General features: G+C 38.4%; 1 protein-coding gene across 1 annotated transcript in view; it reads left to right on the top strand.

Moving 5' to 3' along the window:
• The first annotated feature begins 384 nt into the window (after positions 1-384).
• nxph1 (neurexophilin 1) overlaps positions 385-17,592 on the top strand; it is a 64,256-nt gene continuing 47,048 nt past the window's right edge. Inside the window, exon 1 of the mRNA XM_062436201.1 lies at positions 385-438. Coding sequence (XP_062292185.1) covers positions 385-438 — 54 coding nt within the window. The remainder of the gene's footprint in view (positions 439-17,592) is intronic.

The raw sequence follows: 17,592 nt of genomic DNA, 5'->3' as shown, positions 1-17,592 counted from the left end.
CTCCCAGCTATGACCCCGCTCCTCTCTCTACCTGGATTAACTCTGAACTAACCGTTGTTTGTCTCTCCCCCCCCCTCACCCACTCCCCCCCCGGCCCCTCCCTCTAGCACCACCCTCACCCGCAGAAGCAGCAGCAGCAGAAGCACCAGCACTCCTCCGTCCGTCCTGTGTCTCTCTCTCCACACACATTCACACACTCACACACGCACAGCCTCCAACTCTCTCTCTGCTTTGTTCTGCGGTCATGGGGTGCGTCGTGTCCTTTTTGCCTTGGCTGCTGAGGGGCTTGGCCGTGCTGTGAGGCGGATACCAGGTGGATTTATGGTCCGCAAAGCTGCAACTACCAGCCGAGGGAAATTAGTGGAAGTTTGAGCTCCGGGAAGGATGCAGGTGACGAGTTGGTGCGCCGTGTTCCTCCTGACGCCTGCACTTTGCCTGGTGAGTTGGATTCTCCCGCTCAGCCTGCACTTCTACCTCAACTTTTACATCACTTTCTGAAAGAAACTGTAAAAGCCGTGTTTGTTATTTGTTCTCAGCTCACTATGACTTTCTTAGGTTGTGCCGTGCGCTTTCCAAATGCAGTTACACCGCTGTTGTACGGGGGGTTTCACTGGGCACCGTGTAAAGGAGGAGTTCAAACGTTATATACACTTATTTTTCTATCATTGTTTGATAGTGAAACTTGCACCAGGTGGGCCTTTCCTGTGCGCAATACCGGTGTGCGTAAAATTCAATCAGGACGAAACTACACTTTTACGCAAAGGTTTAATAGTTTAATAGTCAAATAGTCAATAGTAAAACAATTTTTTTTAATAGCATATTTTGTAGGTTGTTGTTGATTTAAAAATCAGTTACCGGCACAGGCTGTGAGATGGTCTCATGGGGGCGCCATAACAAACCAAAAGTCCACGACAGTCGACAGTCAGGCAGCTTGGACAGACACAGCAGCACACACTCCACCGCGGGTTAGACTGTGAGAGACTTCAGCTGCATGGAGTTTTGTTTGATTGACTGCAGATTTTTAGGAGGCAAGTGTAGAAACAAACATTAGTTATGATAAATATGTTTTCTGTGTCGTTCAGCTCCCCGAGGTGTTTGAAATGAGTCACCAAGAGAAAAAAAGAGGCGCGAGTTAATTAAAAGTTAGTAGTTTCAGGATTAAGTGCATTTCCCCTTTGGTCATGAATATAAAAAAAATGTGTATGAGTGTTAGTAGTTTAGTGTTAATGTAGTTTTCTGTGTATTGTAGCTGTGTTATTAATTTACTGCATTGTTTTATTATTTTTTCTTAATGAAAATATTAATTTACGCTCTCCCTTTCTGCGCAAACATGAAAAAAGAAAAGAAAAAAGAGGAGGAAATAGATTATTTTATGTTTATTATGTTTTAAAGTCGCACTCTACTTTTTAGTTGCTTATATTTCTATGAATGTGAGGCCTGAAAACACACAAGTGTAACTGCTGCTTTATTCTAAATATACAAACACCTCAAACCTCCATTAATGGAAAGTTTTATTTTATTTTAATATACTTTAATATTCTAACATTCTTTTTAATTGATAAACATTTCGCCTGAGCGATTTCAGCCAACTGCCAACAGGTGTAAACAATTTAAAATGTGAATTTCTTTAACGTAATGAAATGAATGTGAGACACTGTGATAGTTGTTACTCTGATATTTCAGTGGCTTTCTTTAATGTATTCCAGAAACTTGTTTGTGTCATTGTATAGTTTGTAGGGGTGTAAATGTTTAGCCAAAATCAGACACACAAAGTGAAACATACGTACACAGTTGGCGGATGTGGAGCTCTCCAGGGTGCTGAAAGTATTTACGCAGATTTCCCTTCAAAAAACCAGAAGACCTACAAAAAAGTGAGATTTATAGAAGTAGAACGGGGATTAGAACAGGCCTAACCGTAATCATGTTTTAAATTAATGGATTTTTAATATTTCAAACTAGTCTTTCAAGCCGAATTTGTATAGTTTGACCTTTTTATGACACCACTATTTTTTTTTTTTGCCTGCGGAGTCCAAATTCTCCAACTGCTCCTCTTGCTCTTCAAATATTTCCCCTCATATCTTAGTGCTCCCCCTTTTTTTAGAATTAAATTCTGAGAGTTGATGTCATTTATAGACATCAAACACAAGCATGCATTTATTTAAAATTCCTACTTGAGTGGAGGGAAATATGTGTTTAAAAAAAAACTAGTACGCACTGGTGATGAAAATCCACTCGGCTTTCTCAATAAATCCTTTTCGCCGTGTTGCTGAGTTGAGTTGTGTAGCTGGGAAAGACACACGCACACACACACACACACACACACACACACACGCACACACACACACACACACACACACACACACACACACACACACACACACACACACACACACAAAGGCAGCCCGCCTAGAGTAAACCGAGCTTATTGTGCAGCCCGTTAACAGTCAGCCTTATCCACAGCAGCGGGGATTAGAGTTGAACTTTGATGGTTTTATTTCGTGTTAAAGGCTCTTGTCTCTGCTTAAGCTTCTTGTCTGAGAGCCGCGCCTTGACCCCGATAACAGCCCAGCCCAGGTAGACAGCAATACAGTATAGAAAGCAAAGCGGGACGCTCACCTATGGCTCCACTATTTAATTAACACGCCCTCTTATTATTCATAGACAGCGGGATTCTTCTATAGATTTCATTCAGAGCAGCTTATATGGAGGGAAAGGTAAAGGTGTTGTGTTATTCGTTGGGGTTTTTTTTACACCACACTGCTACATGATGCTCAAATCCGCTGTAAAAACATCATATACACATTTATTTTAGCCAGACTCCTAATATGTTCACAGTTTACAAAAATGGAGATAAAAATGCATTTTTAAAACATTTCTTCATCAGATTCACATTTTTATATATGCAAATGTACAAGTTTGACCCTTTTTTCTTTTTTTTTTCTTTTTTTTTTTACAAAATCAGCATTCAAACATGTAGTATTCATCATATTGTAAAATGTGTTCTCCTGAACCATAAAATAGTGGTTGTCAATGTTAAGATTAATCAAAGAGAAGGATTAATCAAATATTTGTGAATGTGAATTGATGTAGAAACTAATTATGAGTCAGAATATGAACAGTGTGTAAGGGTTAATAACACATCACAGTTTCCTTTAACAAAATAAATCAAGTTTTCTTATGGTATTAATTCTATATCTGTATCTCTTTGTTCAATTCTGAGATTAAACATCTGTTTTTTGGCCTATTTCCCAAATAAATCCACATTATTTTCATTTGTATATATGTTGCTATAATTAAACCTATTTAAATGTTTGTAATCTATTTGTTATGTATATATTTTGCACATCTTTGTGACATTTCTGCACATGCTGCTCTGATAGTTTTTTAAATTATTTTTCTGCTCATTATTTGCTGCTGCAGTGACTTTTTTTCTGTAAAGAGGCTCAATTAGATTTGATCATGATTACCTCATCACTTCCTCCTGTAGTCACAGATATAGAGTCAGAGTGCGGGAAGGATTTAAGGATTTTATCGGCGTTGACACTGCTGACAGCGTCTTAAAAAAAAAAAAAAAAAAAGGCAGATGTGCTTCACATCTGGGCCTCAGTGCAGCGCTGTGAAGTCATCCAGTAAGGGTCTGAGATGGTTGAGACCCCCTCCCCAACCCCTCCTTCCCTCCCTCCCTCCCTCCCTCCCCTCTCTCTCCCATCCCCTGAGAGTAACAGATGCAGCGGTCCCACCGGCAACAGTAGTAGCAGTTACATTAAAGTGTTATTATCAAACAGTGCAAATGGAACCTGCAGTGTCAAGCAAGTGTGTGTGGGTTGGGGAGAAAAAGAAAAGTCCCACTGAGATCACTACAGCACAGCTCGCACACACACACACACACACACACACACACACACACACACACACACACACACACACACACACGTACACACCTCCATCGCCTGGCCACCATCTCACACACCAACCCCCCCCTCTTCAATCCACCCCCTTTCTAAATGAGCTCATAATAATAATAATAAAAAAAGCAGCAACGTGGTATCAAGAGCAGGCTGGTATTAATTAAATCATATAGCAAATGTCCACATGCTGGGGACTCAACACACACACATTCCTCATACACTCGGACAAGTGTATTGTGTGGCCATCAAGTAGGGAGCCATAGAGAGAGAGTGTGTTTGTGTGTGTGTGTGTGTGTGTGTGTGTGTTGTGCTTTTTCAGCCCAGATGTCGACTAAGTGAACATTTCTCTCAGTTCCTCGCTCAACCTTTGTGCTACTTAGCTTTTAAAGCAGCATGGAGGCGTCACTTTAGAGCTATTGAAGCCCAGCTGCTGGAGAGAGCCGAGTACAAAAGGGCTCGAGAGTTCAGCCTCGGAGAACAACGCCGCAATTCCCCCCCGCCGTCGTCTCAGTCGCCTCAGCTCCAGCCCAGTTACCCAGCTCTGTTACATACACCGGCTTTTTTTTTTGTTCTTCTTTTTCTCCTCACTGACTCCGCTGACTCTCTAGGTGGTGACAAGTGGTCGCCAGCTGAGGGGAATGCTTTCATATATGTCAGGGGTTCTTAAATTGGAGATCCTGGGTGGGTGCTTGAGGAGGCTCCTGGAGGCCTTAACGGAGGTTTTTAGATATCCATGAGGAGGTTCCAGTGGTGCTTGAAGAGGGTTTGTCTTGTTCTTAAGGAGGTTTCATGGGAAGTTCAGTTTTTGGGGGTTCATTCAGGTGTTATAAGTTCTTGGTGGGATACTAGGAGTTCCTGAGGGGGTTAAAAGTCTGACTTCTGCAGGACTTTGAGTTTTTTTATGGGTCCTGGAGGATGATGCAGAGTAGCTCCACTATAAAGAAGAAGAAATCGATTTAATTCACTACACTTGATCCCACAAAGAGAGATATAAATGTCCTTTTAATTCAAGATTTCACTTTCACCACTAGTGACTATTCTCCTCTACAGTGACACTGTTGTTGAATTAAACACTGAAAAATCTAAACTATAAAATCACATCACATCCATCCATTAACTGTACCATCTTTTTTTTAACAATATTTTCTTTTTATCCTCCATGCAGTCTCCTCGACAACCAGCAGGAGTCACTATAGTGCAGTGTAAAAAAAAATTTAAAAAAAGGCTTTAATCCCTCACCGGCTTCCCACCCACACTTGATTATACCGTGATGAATCCAGAGAATTGAAGCCCACTCCTCACGTACTATTCTAATTATGAGCTTGATATTAAGTCATGAAAGATTTCATTTGAACTGACGAAATGAGATTAAAAGCATAAAATGTAATTATATCATTTGTTGTAGCTGCTTATTGAAGAGAAGGAAAAAGGAAGGAGGGAAAAAAAAAAGAACAACTACATCAAAGTGTCATTAATGCCGTTCAAAACTGAAAATTAAAGGAAATCATTGTTTGTTGATTCCAAAAAATGGAATGTAGAAGAGCATCATGTAAAAATGGAAAAGATCCATGTGGTGGTATTGACAAATATACAGTTATGATAAAGTGGTCAGGGATATATATATCGGTCAATATTAGATGAATGCAGATATATTTATATTGTCATATACTGCATATCAGCTAATCAATAAGAAATATCAGAACAGATGCTCAAATGAATGTTTGAGTTATTCTACAAACTGTTTCCATGACATACAACACACTGTCCATCAGAGAGTGCTGACACGTTTATTCATACACTGTTAAATGTTCCTTAACATTTTAACCCTTTAATCGGACAGGAGTGCAAACTGAGATGTGAAAAATAATTTGATGTTACTTGTTATCTCATTTGCACCTTAAAGTAAAACATCTCCATAAATATATTGTATATTTTGGATTGTATGAGTTGTATCTCCACCAGGATATGTTGCCCCCTATTCAGGTATAAAATGGTCTAAATTATATAAAAAGTGATATTCAGCATAATTGATCATTAATGGATTTTTTATATATATATATATATACCGATGTTAACCTCACATTATAAGATTTGTTTTAAAGTCCTACAAAAAAGTGTCTATTATGTTCATTATTGCTGAGTCATCATCAATGAATCATAGAGTCCATAAAATGTCAGACGATTGTGAAATGTGGTCGTCACAATTTCCCCCCCGACCTTCAAATTAAAAGCCGCAGATCGGTGTACGATGATATAAAACAGAGAGAAGCAGCAAATTGCTTCATAAATCTCTAAAAAATTGAAATGATTAATAAATAATCAAAAAAAGTAGAATTTCAGCCAATCTTCTTATTGACTCATTGACTCATATAGTTTTAGCTGTAATCGTGTAGTATGTATTGTTGTGTTCTCCTCTGTTTACTCACCAACATTTTTGGGTTAGGTTTTCATGGCTTATAAAAATAAATAAATAAATAAATATGAAATCCATAAGTAGCATTTTTTTTAAAGGAAAGAAAGCAGAGTTTTTCAAATGGAATCACGTCTGAAATGTAAATATAATTGAAACCGATGTGGAGCTGACCTTTGACCTCCAGTCAGAGAGCTGGTGTGGGCTCTTGGTGAGCAAATTGATGGTGCACAACTCTGGAATTGACACGTCAAGGTGACTCAGTGTGGGTTGTAGTGCTTTATACTGTGTGAACTGTAACCTCTCCTGATCCCCTCCTGTGAGTCCCGGGGCCCGTCTGATCTGAGCTCCCCCCCTCCCCCCCGGGGCGGCCGCCACGCGCTCTCACAAACCACCAACACAGCACTTGACCTTGATGTTCGGCCGTAAAGTCAATGATAATAGCACCTGCTGTGGTGTCTGGAACGGGCGCTTTGGGCATCCTGCTTTATTTTTCCTCTCTGCGTGCATCAATGCAGGAATGATGCTTCAGATCCAAAGGAGGATGAGGAGGATCTGTGTTGGATTTGAATCTTTTGTTGTTAAAATTAGAGAGGGATCTACTTGTGAATAGTCCCAGAACATGCACGAACATGTCCTGTGTGTGTGTGTGTGTGTGTGTGTGTGTGTGTGTGTGTGTGTGTGTGGATGGTATATTTGAAGCGGCAGGCATCTGTGATTAATGACCACAGCCTCCGTTCTCTCTTCCACGTGCTGCTCCACATTTTCAATCGTGTTCACAGTTCAGAGGTCAAAGCTGGAGCTGATCTTCGAAGGGCGTCGTTCCCTGACAAAAAAAAAAAAATAAAAAATCCAACCCTGTCTCACGACCCCGGGTTTGATCCTATGAGGGAAAGGAAGCTTCCACCTCCCCCCCCCCCACTCTTCCTCCGCGCATAGAGCAATCCTTTTTATGGGCGAAGCATGTGGCACCTTGATAGCAGCTCTTTGAAGCAGCCTGGGGAGAAGAGTGTTTCTGAAGGCAGGACTTAGATAACCTCGTCCAACCTGCTTTACATCTCCAGGTTCTCTCCTGTGACTCCTTCGAGTCGGCCCCCCGTCGCTCCGCTCGTCACGGCTGGAGCGATACAGCAGACCTTTCTCTCTAACGCTCACACTGATATCTGCATTCACATGAGATGATTCGACACTCTTTGGGATGGGGCCTTACTGCTGCACCCATCACCTTATAGTCCACATTACTTCTCCTACAGTATATATTCCTAAATGATTTGTATTATTTTACTATTTTGATCTTTTTTTAAATAAACACAGGTCAAAATTGTACATTTGCATATATATATATATATATATATATATATATATATATATATATATATAAATGTGTTTCAGCTGCACAAAAATACAAAACAAGATGCATTTATTTCCAATTTTAGGAAGGAAAACTTCAGGTAGGAAACTTTATTGATGGGAAATTCAAAATTGACACAACAGTAATCTTAAATGATATAACATTTAATAAAAACTAAACAATAAAACAATCTCTAAATACTATACATATTAAACAATATTTATACAATACATAGTGGGAGTGGGAGGAGTGGGAGCTGTGGTGTTGTATAGTGATATTTGTACACTGTGGGTCACATTAGGAAAAGCCCAGCTAATAGAAATGTGTATCTGGTGTTTTTACAGCTTTCAAATGTAAAGTCAAAAAAAAATGAGTCAAATTTGTCTCTGAAGAGTGTTTAAGGGTTAAAGTTTCCATTCAGATAAGGAAAACCTAAACCGTTTAAATTAGAATCTTTCTGATTTATTTCTATTGTTTTTTTCTCTACGATCTTTCCACAGATAAAAATATACATGTTCCCCTAAACACCACCCTTCACACTTAACCTCTAATATAATGTATCTCTTTTATGAGTGATTACAGATTTTCTAGTTCTGCCCTCATCAGCTCAAAAATCAGCTATGTAAACATGTCACATTAAATAGTCAGAATGCCAGAGTAGAGTGTGTATTATCTACGTGCTCTATATGTATATTTTAGCCTTATCTGCATCACTGTGTGGCGGTGTTTTTATAGACGGGAGTAGATCAAGAATCCAGGAATATCTGCAATAATTACTGGATATCAGATATATCTCTATTTGGACACCAAGATGACAATTGAAAATCACATTAAAAAAAAAGATTTTGAATTATTGAAGTATATTTTTTATTCAGTCACTCATAGATATAGATATGTTGTGCCACTAAGAAGGGAAACATACCCCCCTTTTTAAAAATGCACATTTCAAGATAATACAGGTTAAAAGTGAATTGATGGAACACCTAAATCTACCATGTCCAGTCTTGAGACTAAAGGAGGGATTTCCATTATTGTATTGCTATTTTACGTGTATTTGTTTCAATATACCAGATCATTTATCAAACAATGAAAATCAGACAAGTGTAAATAGTTCACCTCACTGGCAGAATTCTCTCTTATTTTAAGATAAAATGTGTCTTGAAGGTTGAAATTGAGACTAATGAATTACAGCTTATGACCAAGTCTCATAATGTCCATATACTGAGGAGATAAGTGTGTGTGTGTGTGTGTGTGTGTGTGTGTGTGTGTGTGTGTGTGTGTGTGTGTGTGTGTGTGTGTGTGTGTGTGTGTGTGTGTGTGTGTGTGTGTGTGTGTGTGTGTGTGTGTGTGTGTGTGTGTGTGTGTTTGGTCATTAGCTGCAGTAGAAAGACACAGTAGGAGCAACACTCTGCCAGTGACTGGGACACAAAGCCAGAGCAGGAAGTGAATTTTGGAATTTTTCCAGTGATGGATTGCCTCGCTTTCTAACCTGATGATGGGCTTGACTGACTGGTGAAACAGAGCAGGCTGAGATGCTGCGCTCCTTAGGGGAGGAGGAGGTGGAAAGAGTGGAAATGGGGAGGAGGAGGAGGAGGAGGAGGAGAAAGGAGGAGGGAGGGAGGGGTGCAGAGACGCTTCCCTCCGCTGCACAGGCAGTGATGGATCTGCCATCGGAGCTCACGTCTGCTGCACAGTCCGACAGTCACGGCGCCCGCTGATGGGAATTACCAGCCATGTCCGTTATCTTCTACTTTAGATCTTTCCATCCTGTTAGGTTACAGTGACTGGCCATGCGGACGCTGTCGCCCCGCTCCAGAGACATGTATGGATGACTTATAATAAAAAATAAAAAAAATCAATGAGTGATGAACAGTGGTGTGAGCACTCCAAAGCGAGCTTTTAGAGCCACGTATTGGTCCACAATATCGGAGCATTTCTGTTGCAGAGAAGTCATTGCGGTGGGATGTGGGAGGATTTTTACTCAGCAGTGTAAAACCTGCAATGAAAGCAGCTCCGGCTCGTCTAAAGAGCTGGTAAAGAATTCTATTAGTGTGAGCTTCACTGGACAGTTTGAGTTTCTGATGCTCAAACTGCTTCAGTAGCTTTTTATTCCTTCTGAGCAGAACCAGTGGATACTTTTAACATTTTGGGAGAGAAATGACTCTGATTTCAAAACTGTCTATCCAGGAATTGGAAAACATGTTCATTACAAAATAAATAGAAGTGTAATCTGTTCCAGTTACTGAGAAACAACGTGTCATTAAATGACAGTTACTGATGAAAATGTTGATTATTACAAAGGAGGTTACATCTGAAGTCACACCTTTAAGATTTTCCTCTTTTTTAAATATTTAACTTGTTATTAAATACATATATAGCTGTTTTTAATTCTTTGAAGTCAATTTTTTTTTTAATTTAGTAAATAAATCATGGTGTGGGCTTATTTGGAGCACACATGGGCTTAAATGGGCTTTTTCATCAAATATCTTTATTTTATATTCCAAAATCTCCATGAACTAATGAATACATTTTAAATGAGAGATAAATCTTCTTTATAAGAAATGATCTCTCTTATAAATCATGTCAGTATCCATGAAAAACAGCTGAACTTAGATTTTGGTGCTTAATGGGAACACTTACCCTAACAGCTGATAACATTGGCTAGACAATTAGTCATTAAATGTAATAAGTTACATTAATTTGATGAAGTCATTGAAATAGTTACATTACTTATTACATTTTAAATAGAGTAACTAGTAATCTGTAACCTATTACATTTCCTAAGTAACCTTCCTAACCCTGTACAAAATCAACCACTCTTATTTGTGAGAATGAATTCTGGCAAATATTTAACACTCCTCCAGTGTTCAGGACATATCTGACACATTTATAACTCTCATAAATCATAAATATTGTGTTTTTCATCATGATATCCTCCAAACTGGACATTTGATCATATAAAATAGCCGAGTGCCACTTTCATTGAATATTGAGTGTTTTAGGAACATTGCCCTCTTCAAAAAATGACCATCATAGGAAATGAATGGGTATGTTCATCCATTAGATGGAAAACATCCCCATATACACACACACACTCATACACACACATAAGCCCTCCATGTGAGCTACACCTTCAGACTAAACTATGTAATATATCTTCTTACAGAGAAGCTCTGAACCATGTGACTCATGTTCAACACAGCATAAAAAAGAGTTAAACAGTGTTTTGGGGGGGGGGGGTTGTGATAAAGAGCAGTTGTTATTCCTGTTGGTTTAATGCAGCCTGTTAGACTTTAGTTCCATCACACATCCAACTTTACAAAAAGAAAATATATTCATATACTTAACTCTTACATACTGATCATATTCTACACCCTCGCAGTATGTTCTGGGTTAATTTTGACCCGGTCTAAGAATCTCCTCATAAAAAGTGTCTATACCACATTTTGAACCAAAGATGTGTTTAGAAAGCATCAATAGTGGATCTGACTGATCAATAAATGTGTGATTAAATGATTCATGTTTCAGAGAGCAGAGAGAGAAGAAAAAACAGCTACTATCACACAATATCATCATGTCCTATTTGACCTAAGACATGAAAATATAACATAGCAATAATGATGTAAATGTATTTAATGTAAAGTGAAAATGACAAGAACTTTATGGAACTGTGGGGTTTATTGTATAACCATTAGAGCCATCAGTCTTCACTGCTACATCATAAAAAGAATGATTAAAACTATTAACTATTCATTTAACATAAACACATGTCAATAGATAGTACGGCTCAAATCTGACCCAGAACAGACTCAATGGACAAACATTTGTAGCATCAATACAAAAGTATAACATTTTAAATATTTTAATTTTTGTGCATTTTGGGCCACTTTAGGAAAAGTCATCAAATTTCAGAGTAAAAGACATTTGGGGTGTTTTTACAGCTGTCAAATGTCAAAACGGGTCAAATTTGACCTGAACAGTATGTAAGGGTTAATGCATACCTTATAATAAAGCAGTATCATATGAATAAACAGTGCTCCCTCTGAACTTTAATGACAAGTCAGGTGCACTTAAAATCAAGCCTCAGCTTCAACAAACAACAAGTCAGCCAAAGTCTAAATATATGCTGATGATGTGTGATTGTCAGTGTCTGTCATAACTGTTGTGTATTATTCCTGATCTGCCGTTGCTATGGTGAAGGTTTGGTTACATTTGGGCACAAAAATGACTCAGTGAGTTAAGAAAACCTGTTTTTACTGTTGATATGAGACGTGATGCTAACATCAGTACTAGTCCGACTCTTTGTTGACCCTCCATTCACCCAGACCTGCTCCCACCAGGGTTTGAGCTGCTATTAACAATCATGTTACTTCAGACAACAATCACAACTCACACAGTTAATTGGAGTTTTCTTGTTCTTGTGTCTTTTAAGCATTGGAACAAATGACTTGTGTCGATTCCTCATTGACATACCGACAAACTAACATTTTAAAAAGTAGAAACGTAGCTCTCATTTTCTAATTATTGCTCACCTTTTGGTTGAACTCTACCATTTCAAACGTATTATTCGATTTATGGAGAATGTTGGAAATGCTGCACCTCCTGGGATTATTCAGGCTCTCTAGATATTTAACATTCAGCTCAGATATCTGGACACACTGCCAACACTCACAGGAACCGACGTCTCAACCTAAAAACTTGCAGAGAGTATCTTTTCTTTAAAATATCTACTACATGACTTCTTGCATCATACCAAAGTCACATATTTCATTCAAATTTTTTCAGAGAGGATGCAAATGAATTCCTTTTTTGGTTGCATCATGTTATCAGGAAAAAAAAACTTGGTGAAAGTGCTCAGTGTAAAGTAACCCTGTTTGTTAAATACTACAGCTCTCCATCTGTTCTCCAGCTTCCAATCTTCATATCAGAGCAAAAGCAAAAATCCCAGCATTAAACCTTCAAAGCAGCGACTCTCTCTGACACCCGTGGATCACTTTCACACTTTGTAGTGCAAAGCCAGATGAAGTGAGAGAAATGTGAAAGACATGGAACAGGACAGGGGGGGGGGACGAAGTAGGTGAGCGTGAGTGACTTTTATGCTAGGGCTGCTTTACAAGTACAGTACTCCCAATTTGTGGTCGACACCCACCTGTCTGTCAGGTCCTGGCTGTTTGTGCTGTCGCTGTCACTCTGAGCAAACAAGCTGATATATATATAAAGCAGCGCAGGAGGAGCAGGATGCATATTGTCAACATAGATGCTTTTTTTTTATTTATTTTTTTTAAGAGGAACAAATGATAAAGTCAGTTAGGTTTAATAACAAGCTGACAACCTCTCTCACTCCCTGTGTAGACGAGGGGAGGTGATGAGAGAGGTGAGGATCAGCAGCTTCCCTCACATACTGTTCATATTCTGACCCGTCACATTTAGTCTCAACAACAAACTTCTGAAGCACAAATAATTCATAATAATAATAATCAATAATATAAAAAAACACTATATAATGGTCCACTGTTACATAGCACAGGATCAACTATTTCAACAAATGATATTAAATGTGAAGAATGAATATTTTTGACATTTTTGGATGAATATGTGTCTAATATATTTCCTTCTTTGTATGATAAGTTCATCAAGTGCTTTTTACTGATCTCAGATGTGAAGATGGGTCAGATTACGACCGTGAACAGTATGTAAGGGTTAAGTAAAGTTATGAGAATGGAGGATTTCTTTTTTGGAAAGTAAAAGTAAAGCAGTTTATAGGAATAATTGGGGACATTGAATGCACCATAAGGCTTCATAGAAAATATGCTTTTGTAGCACTATTAAAGAAGAGCAAATACATTTTTGCTGCCAGATTTACATTTTTATCAACATGTGAAAAAAAAAACACCTGACCATAATCCAGGTGTTTTTCCAATGTAATTTAGCAGCACATGAATGTATCTGCTGTGGGAAATAGAATGGAATCAGTGTTCAGGTTCCTTTAAGTTTTTAGCACTGTCCTTACAAACAAACCCACAGCATTGGTTGGTTTTTTCATGTCACTAAAGCAACTTACTTTTCTGCCAATAGGGCGCCAGGTCAGAAAACACTTGTTTTTTAAGGTAATGACAAATCAATGATATCATTTGCTTTGGATGACATGTTGTCATCATGTATCAATATGTATACTAACAATATATTTTTCACACACACACACACACACACACACACACACACACACACACACACACACACACACACACACACACACAAACCCCAACAACAAACGAACAATAAACAACAGTACAACAATCACAGCAATATAACAACATACATTGCAACACTTATATCATAACAGTATCATAAAGATATTCAGTGCATTTCAGTACTGGACCTACTAGTCATTTTCATTTTTTTTTTAAAGAGGAGAGAAAATAAATTCATAAAGAGAAAAGCAAAAGGGGAATTTTGCTTAGTTTTCACTCTGAAGGATAGTCCAACCCTCTGTGGTCAGTGTGACCATGTGGTACATTAACTAAAAGTGGCTCCCACACTTTTAAGAAATATGTGTAATTTCCCTTTAATGTAGCAGAGAGGCTTTTTATTAGTTGGGCCTCGTATAATTCAGTGTCCCACTGTGTTACTGCCGGGGGGGGGGGGGGGGGGGGGCTTCAAGATTCTCTTGTGACCCACTAATTGACAGATGTACTTTTACTCTTTTAATCTATTAACTCCTGTGAAAATCATAACTAACTAATTTGTCTGCTGTTTGATACTGGACATGTAATGTACAGTGTGTGTGTGTGTGTGTGTGTGTGTGTGTGTGTGTGTGTGTGTGTGTGTGTGTGTGTGTGTGTGTGTGTGTGTGTGTGTGTGAGAGAGAGAGATGGAGAGACTGAACCAGCTGCACACAAAAATCTTAATCAGTTTGGAATAAATTCAGTAATAAAAAGTAAATATCAGATAAAAGTGGACTGTCCTCGTCTCCATAGTAACGGTCAATGAGGCTCACGGGTATTGTTGCCACTCTCCATATCCAAAACTGACCAAAAAAAAGTGTCATTCTCAGATTTGAATGTGAAATAATTAAAAATGATGATTAGCCTATCACACTGCTGAGATATAAAGGACACTTTGATGTTTTTGTGTTGAAAGATGTTGAAGATGTCATTAAAATATTTCCTGGCAGCAGGTCCTCCGGTCCGCCCACCAGACTGATGCAGACTATGACCGTACTGATCAAATTAAAATAAAGAAATAAAAACAAAGGATACAATTTCATGATTAAACATTGAGTAAAGTAAGAGTTATACAGAGTAAAACAGTACAGCTTCTGTGCTGCAGACTGACATGAAACATACTTCCACTTGAAATACATTAGTTTGAATGTCGTGACAAAAAAATAGAAACATTTGTACCCATGTTCACAAATCTATTGATGATTTTGTGACTATTTCACAAACTGCTATGAGACTGTTGATCCATTACAGACATCACAGCGATGATAGAAAGAAATGAAATACATTTTTATCATGAACATATACCTTTTAATTTACTGAATGATGATTAGTATTTTAACTATCTCAAAACATTGCATTTTCCATTTAGAATAAATACAAATAAATAAATAAATAAATAAAAAGGCTCACTGAAATTCATTTGTGATAACTGGTCCAATATATGGGACAGATGTGTGATGACCTATGACCTATCAGTAGGCTGATAACCTCCATTGTGTCATAGATAGATAGATAGATAGATAGATAGATAGATAGATAGATAGATAGATAGATAGATAGATAGATAGATAGATAGATAGATAGATAGATAGATAGATAGATAGATAGATGCTATAATGACCATATATCATTATTTCTCTCTCTTTAATAGACTAAAACCAGAAACTACAGGAAATGTGTATGTAGTATTAAAAAAGTATTTAGTGTGACTTCCAGTTACTCTTGCGCAATAGCAGGAACCTGGATCTCTTAAACCTAAATGGAATGGAACCTTAATTATTAAGTCATTGCTAACATCTGGATTTGTCCTATTACTGCATGTCAAAATGACTGCTGTGAAAAAAAAGGTGATTTACACCAGGTTTGTGCATTACATACACATGTTGTTGGAAGCTTGCTAATATGTATAAGACCAACTTTCAATCACATCATTCCATCCAAAATGCCAAAGATCAGAATGTGACAGTCATGATATCAGCTGGGAAGAGAAAGAAATAAAAGACAGGGAGTGCTGAAAGAAGCTTGGTATAATATACCAGAAGATTAGTCTCCCCAAAAGAGTTCAACATGTGTTTAGTGTCAGAGGAGTCACACTAAATACTGACTTTAGCCTGTAGAAGTCATTTTATTCTGAAAATTGTGGGGGGGGGGGGGGGGGGGGGTGTTTAAATTTAGTGTTCATATTTCCTGTATTTTCTGTTTGTATTTTAATAAAGAGACTGAAAAATAAATATGGATGGTCATTAAAACTGAACTAAGACTTTTACACAGTACTGTATATAGCCTGAACATTGTATTTTTAAACACGTAGATCATTGGTTTTACTGTAAAAGTAGGTTCTTAGGTTAGTAACAAAATTTAAAAGTAAAATCATCTGAGCTGGTGTCATATGGTTACAATGCAGCGACATTCTCACCCTGGTTTCCAAGTGTTTTTTTTTTATTATCACTTGAATATCATCTAATAAAGTTAATGAGTTCATACTAAACAAATGTCAGAAATGATAGTTTTATGGAAAGTTTTTTGAAGAAAAGCAGAACAAAACTACATACTCAGTACATGGTTGAAGCTCATCTTTTCCCACTTCTCGTAAAAATGACATTTTACTCTGACAGTGAGTGAATAACTGCTATTATTGATTAGACATACGTTGCCAGCTATCAATCATTTACTCCCCACTGGGTTAAATGGGCTGCAGCTGGTTTAAATTTTGTGTGTGTGTGTGTGTGTGTGTGTGTGTGTGTGTGTGTGTGTGTGTGTGTGTGTGTGTGTGTGTGTGTGTGTGTGTGTGTGTGTGTGTGTGTGTGTGTGTGTGTGTGTGTGTGTGTAGGAGAGGGGGTGAGTGTTACTTTAATGATAATAAATATGCAGCTTATCCTGCTTCACTAATCAATACATTACAGCACAGACCTTTGTGTCCCTTTCTTAAATGTTTGTATCTATCTGAAGCGAGGGGCTGCAGTGATGATGGAATAGAACAATCAGAGTCCTTATCCATTCCCCGATGCAGCAAATGACAGGGCTTCATTACTTACAGCAGCCCTGGAGATTGCGGCCATATTGATTTTAAGAATTACAATTCTATTATTTGGCCCGTGGATGGTTTCCAGTCACAGAGGAGGGTTAGGAGAGAAGTGCCACGAGGCTCTGCGGCTGACAGCTGTCAATCACGTGTCAGCTGGATGAGAGTCATTCTTCTTAGAGGAAGGCGAGGAGGAGGAAGAAGAAGAAGAGGAGGCCTTTCCATTCCTCCTCTTATCTCTCTTTCTCATTTACCGCTTCTCTCTGTCTCCTTGTCTGCTTATCGCGTTCTCTCTCTCTCTGACTTTCTATTCTCCGCACTCACTCCTCCCAGACTCACATGAATAACTCTTCTTATCGAGCTGACCCTCGACTTCATACGCTCCCTTCCTTCCCCTGGAATCAGATTCACTCCTCCTTATTGTTTGCCATGTATTCCAGATCCCTCCCCCTCCTCCTCCTCCTTCCTCTTATCATTCCATTGCCATCAATTCATGTTTTTCTACCTCAGGCGGAGAAAAAATGAATTCCATGCAGGGCGATGGTCAAATATACAGTGTAAACACGCTCACATGCATTGCTCTGTTTACCGTCATCCTCCTGGACGCTCACACTGGATTCACATCTTGTGATTGGGAAGTATTGCAGGTGATGGAGATGTGTAGTTTTTCATAAGCC

Source organism: Scomber scombrus, chromosome 16, assembly GCF_963691925.1.
Source record: "Scomber scombrus chromosome 16, fScoSco1.1, whole genome shotgun sequence".
Lineage (NCBI taxonomy): Eukaryota > Metazoa > Chordata > Actinopteri > Scombriformes > Scombridae > Scomber > Scomber scombrus.
Note: the sequence above shows the minus strand (reverse complement) of the source record. Positions and strands in the feature narration are given on the sequence as shown.